Source organism: Ascaphus truei, chromosome 8, assembly GCF_040206685.1.
Source record: "Ascaphus truei isolate aAscTru1 chromosome 8, aAscTru1.hap1, whole genome shotgun sequence".
Lineage (NCBI taxonomy): Eukaryota > Metazoa > Chordata > Amphibia > Anura > Ascaphidae > Ascaphus > Ascaphus truei.
In genome coordinates, this window is record NC_134490.1 from 7,154,678 (window position 1) to 7,174,518 (window position 19,841).

Sequence of the window (19,841 nt, forward strand, 5' to 3'; positions counted from 1 at the left end):
CACTATGAGAGTCGTGCGCTGTCTTCTTTTCTTTTCATGTTTTTCCGCATGATGTCGAGCCATCTATTCTGACTACCAGCAGACGCTCTCACATTGTTTATGAGGTTTAATAATAATTTTGTGCCACATTGTCACAATTGCATGTTATCCCTATTCTGGGTGCACTACATAAAGATAACACTGTCTTGTTTTTGTAGTCCCTTTTGAGACTATATTATTACATCATTCTTATATTGAATTCACAAATATATAGACAATTGGTGCGCAGTTTTTTTTCTTCTATATGGGAATTCTAGGCCTCGGTTTCTTCTTGGATCAATCCTCTTTTTTTTATTTGCTAAATATTGACTTGTGGTTGTTTTTTTTCTCTTATTAAATAAACCTCAGTAATTGTAAATCCTATGACGCCTTTTTCTTTCCGTTAGAAATAATCCTGTGCTGCGATCACTTTGGCCGCGTGTATAGTGCCCGCGACCGGTGACGGGACCGGTGACGTCACCCATCGCCGTTGCAGCTAGCGAAAGTTATATTTCGCTTTGCGGCGGGGTCGCGGGCTTCCAGGCCTTTTGATTTGCTCAGGGGCTGTCATATGAGGCGACAGTCCTTGAAAAATCAAATATTCCCGGCTTCCAAAGTCCGCGACGTCGCTCCGTCGCATTGCCGCCGTCACGCTTACTATAAGCGCACGCGGCGGCAATGTATTTGTTTTTGGGCGGCGGCGCTGCCGTCGCCAGTCGCGGGCACTATACGCACGGCCTTAGTCACGTAGTGAAAGATGCCGCAGAGGATTTCAGTTATTTACTTACCTGTCTGTTTCCTTAATTTTTTACTCATCGTCTTTACTGCTAAAAGGTTTAATTAATAACTGCAAATGGTTTCTACATCGTGATGCAGAGCACAGATAAGCAGCACGTCAGTACCAGAGCATGTTTCTATGTTACTGCTGTTATTCAGGATCAGAATCTTTTAACAGGCAATCCAAGCCGTTTTTTTCTATCATTTTTTGAATAATGTATTGAAGCAGGGGGTCTCCGGAACAGAACCCCATTAATGTCAGCTCCGGAGACCCCCCAGGCGGTAGTGACTCCAGGGTTCACATTATGGCTGATTAAAGCTCCCGGTCTCTGTGGGTCAGTAGGAAGCCAAATGGTATTTTTTGATTAAAATGAACACACTGAAATCACAAATTATATTGCGCTTGTGCGTGCCTATGTGTATATTATAATTATTATAATATGCATCAAATGTAAGGAACTTGTTTAACTGTGTAGATAACTGTATTTTTACTATATGTTTTGCGACTACTTAATACATTCTGTAAAGAACAAATATAATCTCTGATACTTCCAAATACATTAACAATGCTGATGAGAAGCAATTAAAAGGAGCATTGTATGCAAAATCCAGCACATACGATTCTCTTGTGTTTGTGAATATCTATGCAATAACAGGTTACATTTTTTTTAATACGTTTCTATCAGCATATTATTATTATGAAGTTGTGTTCCTCAGTAAAACAATTGTAATTCTGCAACGTTATTAATGTCTTAAGATCCCGTAATAACTATAATTCCAATTAAATCGCTCATTTTGGACACTATCTATTACTGTGTGTCTTTGAAGGAATCTTATTACCATGTTTAGGGTAAGTTATTGATTTATTTTAGGAACTCATAGGTATATTTATCTGTCCTTCGAAATGTAGATTTTAAAACTAGTGTTAAGATATAAAGTACATTTCTTATTGTAATAAATAATGTTGCATTTGAGCGCGCTGTCCCTCCAAACGACCACCCTCTCGGCTACCCGGTTCCACCCCGCAGCTCCCAATCTCCCGCGATCAGCATACTCAGCAATCAAAAAACAAAAATAGGAGCGCATGAAAATGAAACCAAAAGAGGCCAACGTTAATACATATAATTTATATCAAGAAAAATAATTCATCATACAAACATACATATATCATAAATACATAATAAAACTTGTCTATAATGACACTAATAAATTGCACTAGAGCCCTAGCCACGTAGGAATAAAGGGTGTAAACACCCAAGTACACAGTCCCTAGTTGTAACAGGGAGGAAGAAGTGCTAGGAAAGCTAGATGACAAAAGAAAAACAGACCTTAGGCACTTGAATTCTTCCGTGTACTACTCGTAACAGGCTGGGCTCCAACAGCAACACAAACAGACCGTCGTCACGGCCGTGCGTCGCTGCGTAATGACGTCACCAACGCGTTTCGTGTCATATGACACTTCATCAGGGCTTGGCCATAAGCTCTCAAGGAGGCACTAATATACCTCCCCTGGTTCATATATCAACTAATAAAGAACCTTGTCTAGTTGTTGGCAATCGATTTATTTTAGGAACTCATAGGTATATTTTTCTGTCCTTCGAAATATAGATTTTAAAACTAGTGTTAAGATATAAAGTACATTTCTTATTGTGCATTTATTTCACGTTACTTTAGCCAGTCAGTGATTTGAGGAATTCTTATTGATTATAGAGTGATAATTTAATTTACACTTACTTTTTTTGCTAATATACATTGTATTCTCCCAGGCATTATGATTTCCAGGTTTGGAAAGACATTACATACATTTCACAATACCCCTGACATCCTGCTTCAGTTCCTGTACACGTTTTTGCATTCAGTAGGTCCTTCTTTGAAAAACTCCCACTTTTTAATGTGATCGATATTCACCCAGGTATGAGGAGATTGGTTCTGCCGCATGCAGATGGCTCGTGTTCATTCAGCTGAACAGAAATTGACCATGACATTTAACTGGTTTCCTGTCAGTAACAAGTTCTTCCTGCTGGTATCATTTGCACCAAATTAAACTCAGGAGGGCGGGAGCATATAACAATCTCCTTCCTATTTACAGCCTCCAAAAAAATGCAGCATAGAACTGTAGCTACCGTAGTAATACATGCAAACAAGGAGTTGTAATAAATAATGCCCAGTGCGGCCACTATGGGTTTACATATTATTTTCAATCAACATATAAAATATATGTTATTTTACAAAAAGAGGAGAATAACTGTGATGGCAGCAAGAAACAGGTTTATTCATCCAACTGCACATGCCATGGCCGGGGTAAGCCCATTGGGCCCCTAGGTGCACAGCAATGACACTGTGCTGGAGGAATAAAGCCACAGCTTTTATTAATCATATGATACATATTAATATTTAACCCCAGACTGGTCCATAGTGTCCTGCAGCAAAGGGCAACCTGACACCACACGCAAGGGGCATGACCTGTGACCCCTTCTCCCAGAGGGAGAAGGAGGGGAGCGCTGCACAGAAAGAGGAAGGGAAGGATGTGAGTGCAGGAGCAGAGCTACATTACATTGTATGTCTATGTACTAAAGTAAGTAAAAGAGAGCTAGTTACTGCTGTGTGCCCCATCACTGTACCAGCACACGGCAGCACGAGAGAACAGGGCCCAGTCTGTATACTCAAATAAACGCCTCCCCAGGCTGGGAGAATCCATGAAGCAGACTGCCACCATTTGTTTTTTAAACATTGTTCAGAACTCGCTCCAACGCTTTTGTTTTTTATTTTTCATATATAAATCTTCTCCTCTTGCAAGCATTCAACAATTCATATTCTCATTTTCACTTGAAATTTCTCTAGATAAAGAAACAAAAATGTACAGTATATAAACAACAAAACAGGTAGTGCTAACCGCAAGAGATGTACTGTAGTATCTAGTACCTTATATGAAATAATTACTATATATAAGGGGCTGCCTGGGACACAAAACCTGACCCCCTGGTCAGGATAACAGTATGGACAAAAGATAGTTTCCGTGGGTGCCTATATTAACAACTACTACAAAAGGATATATGCCAACAGGCTTGGTTTTCATATATCCTTTTGTAGTAGTTGTTAATATAGGCGCCCACGGAAACTATCTTTTGTCCAAAAATGTACAGTATGCCTAACAAACATCAAATTCATCAACAACCCACAAAGTGTGTGGGAAAAACCCTCCCCCTGCCCTTATTCTCCCCAAAACACCCCCCCCCCCCCAACCTTTTTCCTACACCCACCCACTACACCATCAAGTGTGGGCCAGGCCCACCCAGTCCTGTCTCCCCTGCCTCACTGCTGGGGGCTTTTCTTTATGAATTATGATGACAAGAAACAGCTTTATTAGTGCAGAACGGCCTCTAATGTCCTCTCAACACTGATAAGCAAATCAAACTGCCCTATGCTGCAGCAAACACTGTCACTTTTTGGCTAAGTAAATAACCAGCACTTTGGGGTAGCGATCCCTTTATATTTACATTCAGATTGGTTCTTTTATTTCCATATATTGTAAAATTATTCCAATTATTTTAGCCGGTATGCGAATTATGTCAATCCCTGCAAAGATAGCGGCACTATTTAAATATAGATATTATCTCTAATATAAATCTACTACTAATGTTTTGCCTCACTATTAAAGCATTTCAACAAGTACATGATGTTTTTACTTAGTAAACTCTCATGCACAGATTTTGAAAGTGACATTCGGAGAAAAGGTCAAAGTCCATCGAGATATATCCAAGTAATCGATATTTTCAGGTATAAGAGGGGCGTCAGGCTGCCTTATGTGCTTGCTTGTTTCATTCTGATCATTTCATTTGAAACACGGAGATTAACAAAGCTATAAAGACCTCAGTTTCCAAAAGCCAGAAGCGTCAGTTCATATCAATAACTATTTCACTCAGAAGGTAAGATTCCTTTGATATTAATTATTCCTTTTCATGGACCAACACAACACTTTACATACATATAGTGTGTGCATGAGCTTTCTAAACTATAAGTCTCTTTTATATAGCAGGACAAGCTGATATGATTTCAGATTGTTGAGAGTTTGTAATAAAATTACAACAGGAAGATACTGGAGGCTCAGTTAAAATGTTTTGAACAATGTAGGAAATGGTAAGAATAGTAAACTTGAGTTTCACTATAGGACGATCCAGACAGACATGCTACACTTTATAGAAGTCATCACCGTCACATCTGCCATGGTCCTACTGTTATCATGTCCGGCTCTTCCTGAAAACCCAACCATGTGCTCAGTCGTACAAGGGCTTCCAGGTCTCAATGGCCGAGATGGTAGAGACGGGGCCAATGGAGTGAAAGGGGACCCAGGTAAGAAGATTTATATAAAAGACAAGGCAAATATTCAATTTATGGCTGCACTAATTAGCAGCAGATAGCAAGGAATTTCTGAAAGAAACCGTGCAAGTTGCATAGCGCAGAATGAATCCGTCCCTCAACAAAGCTTAGTAACTGTATCTGCCCAAATTACAAAGAGATTCTCAGGATACACATTCCTCTGGAAAAAGGTTCCCAACAATTCAGTGTTCCCCAGCTTTAGATTGTGTTATTTCCAGGCTGGAATATCTGCATTAACTTGCATTTCCTGATCCTGACCATCCAAGTATTTACTTCCAACACGACATGGCTTTTTGTTGACTGTATGTTAGGAAAATGGAAGGCGATTATTGTTACAGTGTATCATATTGTGTGCTCTGTCACACAACTTAAACCAGCAATCTACGTAGCACCTGTGAGAACATTAGCCTATGCTAATAAATTAATTACAAAAAGGCGCTGCTTGTTTCATCCTGTGATTATAGGTCCGTCTGGGCAAACTGGTGCCCCTGGTCTAAGGGGAGGTGCAGGACCCCCAGGAAAAGCAGGTCCTCAAGGCCAGAAAGGAAATCAAGGAGACAAAGGAATGAATGGCCCTCCAGGTAACTTGAAACACAAATGGCATTAGTTAAATGTGCAAATATTATGCCCATGGATGTTAGTGAATGTATCGTAAATGAGAGTTATTGAAAGCAGCAGTCCAAACTGCATTTTTTTTTAAAGGGTCCCTTTAATATGTGCATCAATACAATCCACACAATTATACGTAGTTAGCTAAATTACCGATCGATCCGTTCTTCTGTGATCAATTGGCGAAAATTCGGTTCGGAGGTTCACTAAATGGCTGTCAGTGTAGCAGAAGAGGACCAAAGATGCAAAGTTCTGTGGGGAAGATCAGGTGACCAGGCAATCACTAGATACAATTGGTGCACTGCTAGAGAGCGGGCAGGGCTCAAAAAGTGTGTGCCAGAGCCTGTTTCAGAAGAGGAAGGCAATGTGACTTTGTAAATGGTTGCTAACGAAACAAAAAAATCTTGTTACCTTATAAAATGTAATTTAGAGTTGTTTGAGAAAATACTTGTAGCATTTTTTTTTTTTAAAGTACAGAATTGATTTATTTAAAAAAAACACATGTAGGATATTGCTTGGTCTGCAGCTTTAAGCTAAAGGTTTAAGTATTTAATAATGACTATTATGGAATATCAGTACAATTAGTATCAGTTGGTTGGAAAGCTCGTAGGTTTCATGACCACATCTGCTTATTGATCCTCCCCTTCTACTTTTATTCTAAGGTCTGCAGGGGTTAAACGGAGAAAGAGGTTCAGCTGGTATAACAGGAATCCCAGGAAGACAAGGAGACAAAGGAGAGCCAGGTATACTAAGCTGGTTTTAAACGGGATCCCAACCTCTCTATGCCGATAAATTGGTTCTGCTTAATAGCAGTGGATGAAATATTTAACAATAATTTCAATTAAAAAAGTAGTCCAACCAAGATGTTATAGATGTATGTTGGGGATCTCATAGGATCCACAACACACTTTCTCATTGAACCTTTTCTGCTGTTGCCATTTGGGTGATTTTGGTCCTAGGCGAGAGCTGCTCCTCTAACAGGGTTGTTTCTGTTTCAGATGTTAGTATGGCCATAAAGGTTTCAACTTTGGAAAGCAAAATAGCTGTTCTAGAGAAGAGTCTGTCGTCTCTACAGAAAGGTGAATCTAATCATTAATCTCTTTCTCCTCATCAGTTCTGAAACCCATTAAAGGCAAAAAATCTGTGTCAATTATAAGAGACCCTCGTCTTTAACATTTGATTCAAACACAACCAGACTCAAGAACCTCCCAGTGTCCCTAAGCGTGTTCAAGTCTCTAAATTATCAAACGGACATGCCATGTGATTATGTGAATGTAAGAGTGTTTGGTGCTGAGCGATTAGGGCAGATCTCATAATAACATTGTACAGATCTAATAAGATCTCTGTTCCCTAACAGTTTGCTACTTCCAAAGTGGAGCGACGACAGCCGGGAATAAAGTCTATTTAACAAATGGAAAGGACGCTGATTATTCAACTGCCCAGGCTGCCTGTGAGAGGGCTGGAGGGACATTGCCAACTCCACTGACCGGTGCTGAAAATGCCGCTATATCCCAGGTTGGGAAGGCTTTATCCAGGAGGGTTTATATTGGTATAAATGACAAGAAAGATGAAGGTGTTTTTGTGTATCTGAATGGGAAGCAGATTGCGTATAAGAATTGGAAACCAAGCGAACCCAATGGGGGAAGAAAGGAAAACTGTGCTGAGATTTACGATCTCACTGAACCTGGACAATGGAACGACAGGACGTGTGATGATAAGAATATCATTGTATGTGAATTCTAGGCCTGGGTTTCATCCTAGTTCAATCCTCTTGTTTTATTTGCTAAATATTTACTTTTTCAGAATTTTGTGGCTCTTTTTTTCTTCCTCGTTAATAAACGTCAGTACTTGTAAATCCTATGACGCCCTTTTCTCCACTTTAGAAATAATCTTGTGCTTTGATCACTTAGGCCTCGGCCATGTTTAGTGCTTGCTTGCGGAAGCGTGCTCCCGCTCAGCTCTGAGCCCCTACAGCCGCAATTAGAGCGGCTTTAGTAGGGGCTCACCTACGCTTCCGCAAGCGCGCGGAAGCGCAGGTCTTAGGGGAATTTAAAATTCCCCCGCTTGCCAGTGCGACAGGCAGGTCACGTGAGCGGTTCGCCCAATGAGGGCGAACCGGCCAGTGACGTGCCCGCCCCCGGCCCGCCCCCTGACGGCCCGCTGACAGCGCGTGCGGTAAGCAACCGCAAGGCCAGGGAAAGCACCCGCTTTCCCTGAGCCTCAGCGCGCCTCAGCACGCCAGCAGGGAGCGTGGCCGAGGCCTTAGTCGCACGTTGGAAGATGCCACAAATGATTTCCGTTAGTTACTTACCTGTCTGTTCCCTTAATCTTTTTTAATGTTTACGCCTCATCTGTGCCGAAAAAGGAACACATCTGAGTATATTTAAATCGCATGCCACACGACGAGCTGCCTTGAGACCTAAGCGAAGTGCAACCATAACCAAGGGGCCAGGCTACCCCACGCCCCCCAGGACCACCACCTTCATGTGATGGGGGTGACGCGGTCGGGGGGCGGGAGGCGGAATGGCAAGGGAGGTTATCTATTTTGAGTGGCAGGGCGTATGGTCAGTCCGCGCTCTGCCAGCAATTGCAGCAGCAAGAAGCTGCGTGTCTGCTCTGGTGCGTGTCTGCTCTGGTGCGTGTCTGCTCTGGTGCTGGGGCCCTTACTTGTCTGGCCTCAGTGGCAGCAGCTTCAGTGGCTCAGTTGCTCGTGGGAGCTGGCGAGCCGGACTGGTGTGCAACGGTGAAGGGGAAGCTCCTGCACGGCGGGGGAAGAAGCGGCAGCACGTGCACAAAGCACATGGCCGGTGGTGGAAGCAGGGCGTGTCCAGGGATGCATCCAGGGGTAAGTGAAGGGCCTTTGTCCCTGTGTTTTCCCCTGCTACATGCCCCATTATGTCTTCCCCCTTCTAAGTGGGGGACCAGACCTGAGCCCCCCACTGGGGTGGGAGCCCTACTTGAGTCCACACTGGTGTGGAGTGGCGCACGTTGGCCTCCACTATGGTGGGGGATCCCACCTCTACCCCACGGGGGCGGGGGGCCCCATTTGAGCCGCCACAAGAGTAAGGGGTATACGCTTGAGCCCCCACGGGGTTTGTGCGACCCCACTGGGGTAGTTGCACTATTAGTAATGGTCTGAGATTGTTCTCACTATTGAAAAGCAGGAAGCATGCTTATAGTAAGAAGTTCTCTGCATAGTAACTCCAGAGTATGTTTGGATCGGCCCAACCGGAAGGTCCCTAGTGAAATCCTGATCACATAGGTGCATGGAAGAAGTATGCGGTACATAGTTCAATGTTTGCTTATCCCGAAGCCCTGAAGTATACTCCAAGGAAGGCCCATGTAATATGAAGCATTACTGTCTCTATGCAAGAGACTGACGATTTATCCTTTACAATGGGTAACAAGCCAAGTACCTCCCTAGCGTAGCAGTGAGAGGGGATAAAGTTCAGAGTATTATGTTTTGCCACTAGTTTCTGTCAAGTGGGCTTTATGTCAATACCTGTGGAGCCTTATAGACGGATGTCAAATAAAGCACATTTTATGTTTTACAAAAGTTCCTGGCACCGATCCTTTCTATACCTGCTTATTCACGCCCAGCCTGCACCTACCCAGCACAGGTATGAGGGTCTGAGCAATGCACATAGTCATTCAGATGTAAACACCTTTGGAGCCAGATAAGGAGGGTTGCATGGCTTTCACTTGGGTCCAGATGCAGAAAAGGGTTCAAGGTTTTAGCACGCTTTTACTTCCATTCGTATCAATGGGAGTAGAGGCGAGCCAAATCTTAGCACCCTTGTTTGTATCTGGGCCTTGATGGGCAAATTTAGAGGAAAATCACAGCCACAAGGAAATAATCCGATACACTGATGTTAGGTCACAGTTATGCTAAATACGACTTTTACTGCTTTTACAAGAATACTCTTATTTACCTTGATGCATGACCCATGGGCATTTGTTAAATTCTTTAGTTGATAGAGATGCAAATTATGTTAAATGTCCTATTACAAGAGTTTTAAAGATCTTTAAAATCTCTTCTTCACATCTGAAAGATACCCTTTTTTTAAATGTTATGTAACACAAATGCAGAATTTTCCTGTTAACCTATAATAGATGGGAATAATGGAGATGTGCAAAACTGTCTAAAATGCAGTCCCAATATTTTTAGCTTTTTTTCCCCCAAATTCGATTCGTCGCTAAATGTCTCGTCAAGCCTCAAAGGGCTCGCAATATCTCCAAAATACTAAGCTTTCAGCGACATACAGCGGCGTTTTTCAAATCCGCCGCCCCTAGGCACTTCTTGCGTCCGCCGCCTCCCTGCAGACGATCTGCTTCTCCTTTGGAATCTCAGCATCATTTGACCTTTCCGCTGCCTGTTTTCTGTTAATATGAATACACTTATAAATGTGCCCTTCCTAGTTCTCAATTGCTGGTGGGACACTTGATGTTCTTTTATTGTCACTTGATTTCAGTGGAACAGCCTGAAACCGATTCAAGTATTCAAGTACGCCTCAATGATGTGCTGGCGTCCTCTCATGCAAGTTTGCAAATAGCGTTTCCCCATCACCCTCTTGAGAACAAGTTCCAGAACACTCTCTAAATGGCATGCAAGCTGCCCTCCAAAAACTGATGCATAAGAAAGGCGAAAGGAAAGGGAAGCTCTGCACATTGCTTAACCAACACTATCCCAAATATTACAAAAATGTTATTACAGAGACAAAGGCAAGGCTTTAATGTTCTAACTGTGTGGGGTTGTACACTTCATCAGAAAGAACATAGGGGGGGGGGGGTGGAGTCATTATTTGCTGTAGCATTAAGCGTACGCACACACACACACATACACACACACACACACACAGTAACTACAGGTTCTTTGCAAATGTTTAATTCAGGGTTTTCTTCTTCATTTTTTATCATATATGTCAGCGGTGCGCAAAGTGGGGGGCACGACCCACAGGGGGGGCGGGAGATTGTGCTGGGGGGGCGCGGGCAGTTGCAGAGGCCCCGCGCTCTTCCCCCAGGCATTTAAATTAAATGCCGGGGGATCGCGTGAGGCCCCTGCAACTGTTTACTTACCGGGATTCAGCCGTCTGTGTTGCATCGCCAAGGCAACGCGGCGTCAATAGACGCCGCGGCACCATGTGACCTGACGTCACACGCCCACGCAGCGTCATCTGACGCGAAGGAAGGTAGGCAGGGGGGCACGAGAGCCGGCGGCAGAGTGACAGGGGGGCGCAGCACAAAAAGTTTGCGTTCCCCTGATATATGTGACACAAAGTGACAGTAGCCCTCAGTGCAGGGGTTCTCAACCCCAGTCCTCAAGACTGGTCAGGTTTTAAGGATATCCCAGCTTCAGCACAGGTGGCTCAATCAGAGGATCAGTCGATTGAGCCACCTGTGCTGAAGCAGAAATATCCTGAAAACCTGACGTGTTGGGAGTGTCTTGGGGGCTGGAGCTGAGAACCCCTGCTTTAGCGCATGGTAATTTCTCCCACCCCTGTTGAATTACCATTGTTTATGCCGTATTAAACAGTGGAATTTTATTTAATATGTTAAATTACGAAATTCTCTCATCACTAGATTCTCTTGCAAAATCTTTTAAACCCACAAGATTCACTGAATGCTAAAACTAATAATAGTGCACACGCACCGTCTCGCTCCCTTTCTGGACATATTTCGCTGAACGATTGCTAATTTGGCAATATTATTAGCCCATTCAGGCCCGGTGCACCGGGAATCCAATTTGGGGAAACAAATGCCTGTAATGTTCGTGAATGCATTCTGGACAGTTTGCCGTATCTCTGTTAATGAATATGAAAGTAGTTCAAAGTTCCAGTCGTCTTTAGAAGGACGGTTTTCTTAGGCACAGATTTTCTGAACTGATGCTGTGAAGTTATTCAACCGATAACGTTCAAAATCATGTCTCAGCGTTGGTGTGATGTCATCATGGATCCGAGACGTTTCCAAAAAGTGACAAAAGAAGACAAACACAAAAATAGCGCAGTGTGTTTCAACCTAATATTTGACTGCTGGGTTTCTCCTGATTTTACACTCAATGTATTTCTCTTGATTTTCCAGATCACACGGGTATCTGTGCCAGTCTCCCAAATGGTTCATATATAGGGGCGATATATATAAAAGAAGAAAGAACAGTGCAATGTATTTTCAAAGAATAAAGTATACTTGCAACCTCCTGAGTGTGCACTCACAATTGAAATCCTTTGGTTCTAGCTTTGATCAGCATGATGATGATTTGTTATCCTTTGATGTCGTCCTCTGTTTGTTGCTGAGCCAAAACAAAATATATAATACATACAGACAAATAATACACACACTTTTAGTTGTGCTACTATCTCTCACATTTCCACACCTACCCACACCATCTATATCCACTCCCACTCCACACACACCTTTTGTAAAGCACTGTATATACTGTGGGCTCTCCATTCTTTTTTATTCACACAGATACACACACACACACTCTTACATCACTTGCTTTCAGGAACCTTTTGACACCTCTAGCCATAAAACACATCCACACCGGGGGAAGGACTAGCACAGATAACATTCCAAGAGACACTGTTTTTAAGTATACCTTTTGCTTGCTTCATTCATTGTTACATTGCCGGAAGAAGAGATCAGTGTATATCGAAAGCTCGCACAAATAAAAGCATTTCGTTAGCCACAGAACGGTATCATCTATTTATTTTTTTATTATATATATATATACATAAAATGGAGAAGTGATAATATTGGAAAATATCCACAAGTTTATTTAATGCCACGTATAATAGAAAAAAATACATTTGACACACATATTCTTCACTGAATAAAATTCCGTTAAAAGTGTTCATAGGGTGGGTGCTGAGTCCATTGAGGCTGGCGCGGCGTCTCCCCAAAGTTCCAGTAGGTTCTAGATTGGTCCTAGAGAAGTTTAGATTTTTTGTAGGTTGTGATACCTTCTAGGGCAGTGGTTCTCAACTCCAGTTCATAAGCCCCACCAACAGGTCAGGTTTTAAAGATATCCCTGCTTTAGAACAGGTAGCTCAATCAAAATGACTGAGCCACTGATTGAGCCAACTGTTCTTCAGCAGGGATATCCTTAAAACCTGTCATGTTGGTGGAACTTGAGGACTTGAGTTAAGAACCCCTGATCTAGGGGACAAAAAGGTTTTTCTTCTTCAAGGTCTCTTATTAAGGTGCAAACTGAACAATGCATTATACTGTAGACTTCTCCAGTTGGTAATGGGTTACATTATGCTCTGTATCCCCTTTTACAAAGTTAAGGGTATTTTGTGTGGTACATCAAGGTGCATTCGAATACCTCTCTGATTATCCAGTTGGCACTTAAGTGGCACCAATTAATGAGTTAATGGAAAGGAATTGCGTAGTGCATCTTTCAAAGCCACTTGTACATGGGTGTAACTGGGGAACAATCCACCGAAATAAAACTGCATCACATTTCCACTTGAGACTAATCAGACGTTATTAACAGTATAAAAAGGAAAGGTCTCAGTCCCTGCTCATTCTCCGCTGAAGCAATAACGGTATGTACAGTAATGTAGAAGCCTGTTTAGACCTACAAAAAGATGCACAAAGCGCACTGAGGTAAAAAAGGATATATTGTAACTTGTAGAAGTAAAATCAAGGTAATTCCACTTACAGCGTACAAATACTTCCAACAAATTGTGTCAAGCTGGACCGCTTAGGAGTTCCACTATCCTGAAGTGTAGCATAAAGTCTTCTTCTCTGCAGGGTGAGTTAGCAGCCATTGAGACGAATGCTCCTGTGCGCTGGGAGCAGCAGCTGTTCCGTGTCTCGCCGCCTCTCTTCCTCTTGTTTAGACCTCTTTACTGTCTTCATTCTAACGTACCTCTTTGTAGTTGTTCTAGAGGTCAGAAATATTTCATCATGAGTAATATTTACTATACAGTAGCACTGCCACACTAATATTTTTATCCTGTTTTATTAAAGGTCACAGGACTGACTAAGAGCAATTTGGTGGTTATAACGTAATTGTTCTATGCTGCTCAGAACCTTTTCTTCTCTACTAACATTTCTCTTGTAAGACTTCTCTTCTAAAACTACTGTACCACCACAAAACGTGTGCATTGTCTCAGGGGTTTTGATATGTCAACAAAATAACAACCGATTTCTAATGCTTTATTTGAAGATTGCAGCACTTGAGAAATATAAAATAATATTTATACAAACATCAAGAAAACCGACATTTTAAAAACAAATACTGTAAAATCTATTAATTAGACATTGATGAAGGAGAGGTGAACAAAAGATCGTACAACAACATCCCTATATTACTTCCAAAGGAAGTCAGCAACAACAAAATCAGACTTTCATTTTCTCCAGAATTTATTTATTTATAAAATATTTTACCAGGAAGAATACATTGAGAGTTACTTCTCATTTTCAAGTATGTCCTGGGCACAGAGTTAAGACAAATAATACATGGTTACAAATACAGTTACATAAGTGAGAACAAACGGAGAATGCACTCCAAACATAAGTGAACAGGGTATACATTATATACAAGACATTGCATTCACAGTTAAAGAAAATATACATTATAGGCGTATGAAATAGTTACAGACCAGATTAAAATGAGACAGATTTAGTTTTGAAAGAACTTAAACTGGTGGTGGATGTGAGAGCCTCTGTAGGTTGTTCCAGTTTTGGGGTGCACGGTAAGAGAAGGAGGAGCGGCCGGATACTTTGTTGAGCCGTGAGACCATGAACAGTCTTTTGGAGTCAGATCTCAGATGATAAGTGAGTGAATCACTATGGTAACTAAAAATCTTTACTAGTGATTGGTTTCCAAGGTTCACTTTTCTTTACCTGGTGATGCTAGTCCACAAAACACTGTCCTTCACCGGTAGACACTGGTGTTTTCCAGCACAGAGTGTGACTTGTGGGATAGCCACACTTAGCAAAATATGTACCTAATGTGTGTCTCCTAGTGCGTGTGTAGCCTGAAGTACCTTGGATAACAGAATGGATATGTAACTATCTCACTGCAGCGCAGTATCATGCAGGCAATAAAGAATCTGGACACTAAACTCTCTTGGGACACAAATCTAGATCTAAACCTTATCTTTCCATCATCTCAAAGTAGACAGAGAAATCTATTCTAAATGGTACAGCTCACCGGTGTGGTTAGCATCATCCTTTTCCTGGTATCTGACATTTCTGAAATGTGTTTTCCTGTCTACAGCTTGCCTGGGATCATGTGTTTGCAGCGGTCTATTCTTCTGCTGGTTATAGCTACATGCCTAGTGACCAGCCATGCCCAGCTCATTGATAAGTGTGCAGGAGCTCCAGGAATCCCTGGCACACCCGGACAGAATGGACTACCTGGAAGAGATGGAAGGGATGGCATGACAGGAGGACCTGGAGCATCAGGTAATGAGTTTAAGGCATCTGTTAATGGAAAGATAATGTAGTTGATGAGCACACAATGCAGTCACAGTAGCACCTGATACTCTGTTTAACCAGATATAACAGAGAGAGGAAGAGCAATAGGTTTTTAATTAGTGTTCACTGTAGTGACGATAATTTTGGTTGTACCAGCAAAAGTCACTTCAATAGAGTTCAAGGCAATAAGAGTGTCCAGTAAGATACATAATGACAGTCTCAGTAAAGCAGCCATGACATCATTCATATTGAGGCTCTTTAGGGTATTTAAGGACACATATACCCAAATTAATTTTGATACCCTTAGCTACGTTTGTTAATTTGATGTATACTATAAAGGTCCAAAAATGCATGCTGCTGTTCTTTTATCTTGCCATGTAGTTTGCTGCTGGTAATGTATCCATCCACACTTCCTCTCCCAGTAATTGCCTTTTCGTCTTACTCCTTACACAAAATACATTTTTGAGATTTTCCAATGCAGGACCCCAGGGGCCACCAGGAGGAAATCAAGGTCCTCCGGGAAGAGATGGACTTCCAGGACCTAGGGGTGAGCCTGGCGTACAAGGACAAAAAGGAGATATTGGGCCTCCAGGTAAACAAATAAAAACAGTGATTATATATCTGGAGGATGCTGGGGTAGCTGTGTCAAATAGACCAGCGGCGTGCAAACTGGGGGGCGCGAGATTATCTGCAGGGGCGGTTTACAGAGGCCCTGCGCGCTTCCCGAAGGCACTTAAATTAAATGCCGGGGAAGCAGCGAAGGCCTCTGTAAACCTCACTTACCTCGATTCAGCCGGCCTCTGGAGACGCGCCCCATGGCAACGTGGTGTCAAATGATGCTGCGGGGTCATGTGACGTCACATTGCTATGGCAACGCGGGGTCATGACGCCCAGACGCCGGGAACCAAGGTAAGGGGAGGAATGCATGGAGAGGAGGACAGCCGGCAGGGGGGCGCAGGGGAAAAAGATTGTGCTCCCCTGAATTAGACAGTGGGTCATAGTGGTCCATGCGTTCAGGTTATGAAGTGTAAACATTGACACTGTTTCCACTTACAAAAGTAATTCTAATAATAGACTTTCTGCCACAAGGTCACGCCCTTAGTCCAGGAGTGGCCAACTCCAGTCCTCAAGGGTCACCAGCAGGTCAGGTTTTAAGGATACCCCTGCTTCAGCACCAGTGGTTTAGTCAATGACTGATCCACTGAGCCACCTGTGCTGAAGCAGGGATATCCTTAAAACCAGACCTGTTGGTGGCCCTGGAGGACTGCCTTAGATAATTCTGTCAAATGAAATAGGCTAGTCTTCTTAAAAGTAATAGTTGCTACTTGATAGTAAATCAGCTGAGCTAGACACAGGTCATGGAAAGTAGATAGTAGTGATTCCTTATAATCCGCTGGTTTAAACATGGGGTCGGGTAATAAAGAACCCAATTGGGTAACCTAAACTAACAAATGAACAATAGCTTCCATTAGGAACAAAATCTTCCATTTACTTTTCAGGTACATCTGCGTTGATGGATCATGAGTTGCAATTTATTCTAAGAGACCTAATGCATCGTATCACAAGACTGGAAGGAGGTAAATAGTGTCTGAAAATCAGAGGCGTGGTCACATTTGTGACAGTGATGTTCCACTATCCAGAAGATGTCTACATTTATATTGTGTTCATATACGATATCAGTGTAAAATATTCCCAACCGAACTCATTTCTTGGTGTTATATCTGGATTTTATAACTTTTACTTCCCCTACCTTGATGTCAATGACGTATTCTGTTGATGTCAATTCAAGTGGATGACGTACCTTTTTATCCTATTGATATGTTTTACCTCAATATTATTCTATGGAGGTTATGGATGAAGTGTGTTTAATTGATGCTAAAACAGTCATTTAGAAAATGCATCAATATATCATGTGACGTTTCATCTACATTACTAGTAACCTACGCCACTAAGAGATATGGACTAGGGTGATATATAGTAAAGGTGGAGCTAGAGGAGAACTGATAATGATAGCACTATATGATTAAATACTGTCAGGATGTGGCATTTATATGGATCCCCATAACTTGCATAATCAGTAACATTCTCAATGTGTTTTAGTTCTCCTACTGGAAGGAAAAATTAAAGAAGTAGGAAAAAAGATACTGGCCACCAATGGAAAGGAAGTAGATTACGAAGCTTCCAAAGCCACGTGTGAACTTGCTGGTGGACGCATCGCTACTCCAATGGGTGAAGAGGAAAACAACGCCATCTTAAAAATCATGAAGGAGTATAATAGATATGCGTACCTGGGAATCACAGAGGGGACAACCCCCGGGGAATTCCATTACTTAGATGGATCTCATGTTAACTACACAAGGTGGAGGCAAAATGAACCCAACGGCAAAGGGAAAGAAAGTTGTGTTGAAATGTACACAGATGGGCTATGGAACGATAAAAACTGCAAACAATATCGTCTCACTATTTGTGAGTTTTAAATCTCAGGCAATGTATTGTTCATTCGTATTAAAATATATATATATATATATATATGTGTGTGCTGATAATTCCTAAATTAAAATAATCCTCTCATCTGATATCCAATACTCTAAGTTTGGTCCAGTTTGCCAATTAAATCTTTATTTTAAATGACCCTTTGTGCACTCTAGTTATTGACTGCCTGACATTCTCATTGTACAGTAGGATTTTCTTTCACAAGAAAATCATTGTCACCATTGTATGTTACTTTAAAGAAATGGAGGGACACAACCTCTTGCAGCTATTTTCTGTGAACGGCAATAAAACCCCAGAACAGTATTATTATTATTATTATTATTATTATTATTATAATTTTGAATGCCCGCTGTTTGTTTGCCATTACGTATCTGGAAACATGTAACATTTCAACGTTTCCTTGAATTCATATATTTCAAAAAGCATATAAATGGGTGGATCGTCATATAAATACCTTGTTTTGCCCAAGTTAATCCATTATGCAGTTTCTGCAATAAGAACTGTCCCTGGTTTGCAGCTGGATGTTTTCATAGTTTTCCTTGTTCATTTTCTCAGCTATTTGTCAGATTCGAATGTTCTCAGCAGAGAGGGGAACTTAAACAGGACCTATCAGCGCCCTCTACTGGTCCACAAGGTCACATTCACTGCAGAATTCACTAAACCCTGAAATGGTTTATCGCACATAATCCTGCATTCATTTAAAGCTGCAGTTCAGTCTTTTTTTTTTTTTTTTTTTAATTAATTTTTTTACTTCAATAGTTTCATGTGTGCAATCTCTAATTACCTAAAGAACTGTATAGCTGTAGGTCAATTCGTTCTCCATGGATTGATAGGCAAAATTTGGTGACATAATTAGTGAAGGGATCTGTTTTTCTTCTGCTTCTGTCACTCAGTGGAAGCTCATGAATATTCATGAGCACTCCTGCACTGACATGTGCTAGAGGGAGGGCAGGGCTGACAAAGGGGTGTGCCAGAGCTTGTGACAGGACATGAAGGGGCAGTGCCTTAGCAAATGGCTGTTAAAATAGAATACAAGAAAATTGGTCTTTCAAAGTTGTTTTTTTAAAAACAGAAAATGCTAAAAGTATTTTTTCTTACTACAGAACTGATTTATTAAAAAAAACACACATGCAGGATATTGGGGCCTATGCAGAGAGCAGCGAATTTTAAAATTGGCGAATTTATTAAAAAGTAGCTTTTTTGGAGAGTTTTATTCTCCATATGCAGAAAAGTGCGAATTCTGCTATGTTTAACATGGATGCGTGTGGCGAGTTTAAATTGGCGAGATGCGCGCTTCAGAAACGTGTAAAAACAAATTCGCGCCTTTTTTTTCCCTTTGCAATGGCCGCGAGCGGCAGCTTCTTGCCAGTTTTTTTTGGCGAGGCAAAAAGGAGACAATCGCGCCATTTTATTGGCGCGAACAGCCGCTAGATGCCGTTCGCGCCTCTCTGCATACGGATATTTTTAAAACTGGCGAGATTGAGGTTCTCGCCAGCCGCGAGGCGAGTTTTACAAATAGAAAAGAAAAATTGGCGCGTTTTTCAGAACTCGCCATTTTCTGCTGCTTTCTGCGCGATTTTCTCCAAAAAATGGCGAATTTCGAAATAGCGCTGCTCTCTGCATAGGCCCCATTGACTGAACTGCAGCTTTAAGTGGAAGTTGATGTGGGATCAGAGGCAGTGCTGGATTAAGACTTCACGAGGCCCTAAAATACTATAAAGATGAAACCCCTATATAAAAAATATATATATATTTATTGTAGAAAGAATGATTAATAAAAAAAAATTATTTGAATAATTACATGGACAGACATTTTCATGACAGATATTAATTTGATAATAAACTTACTAAGAAAAACTGATTTTAAAATGTAAAACTTTTTTTACCTAATTTTTGGAAAGCAAATGTATTGATTGATATGATCAAATGATAAGCTACGCAATGTATCACTTTCTACGCAGAGAATGCAAAACGCGGGAAACTTTTCTTGTTGCACAGTCAGTCTTAGCTAATTTTTTTATCCTTTTTAGCCTCGAAAAGGACCTTTCTCCTGAGCAATTGGTTATCATCAAAGTTAAAAATAGACACAATCTTGCTTCAGTGTTGGTGAAAGCTAAGGGAATCTTATCCTGGACGAT

At 41.6% G+C, this 19,841-nt stretch overlaps 1 protein-coding gene across 1 annotated transcript; it reads left to right on the plus strand.

Annotated features, from left to right (window-relative positions):
* The first annotated feature begins 4,570 nt into the window (after positions 1-4,570).
* Positions 4,571-17,841, plus strand: LOC142501016 (uncharacterized). The gene is made up of 12 exons (XM_075610256.1): positions 4,571-4,721; positions 4,964-5,145; positions 5,637-5,753; positions 6,444-6,524; positions 6,780-6,860; positions 7,139-7,519; positions 8,463-8,626; positions 10,254-10,285; positions 15,011-15,198; positions 15,692-15,802; positions 16,710-16,787; positions 17,311-17,841. The coding sequence occupies exons 2-12, from the start codon at positions 4,980-4,982 to the stop codon at positions 17,685-17,687; spliced, it is 1,776 nt and encodes a 591-aa protein (XP_075466371.1). The 5' UTR covers positions 4,571-4,721; positions 4,964-4,979; the 3' UTR covers positions 17,688-17,841.
* Positions 17,842-19,841: the final 2,000 nt, after the last annotated feature.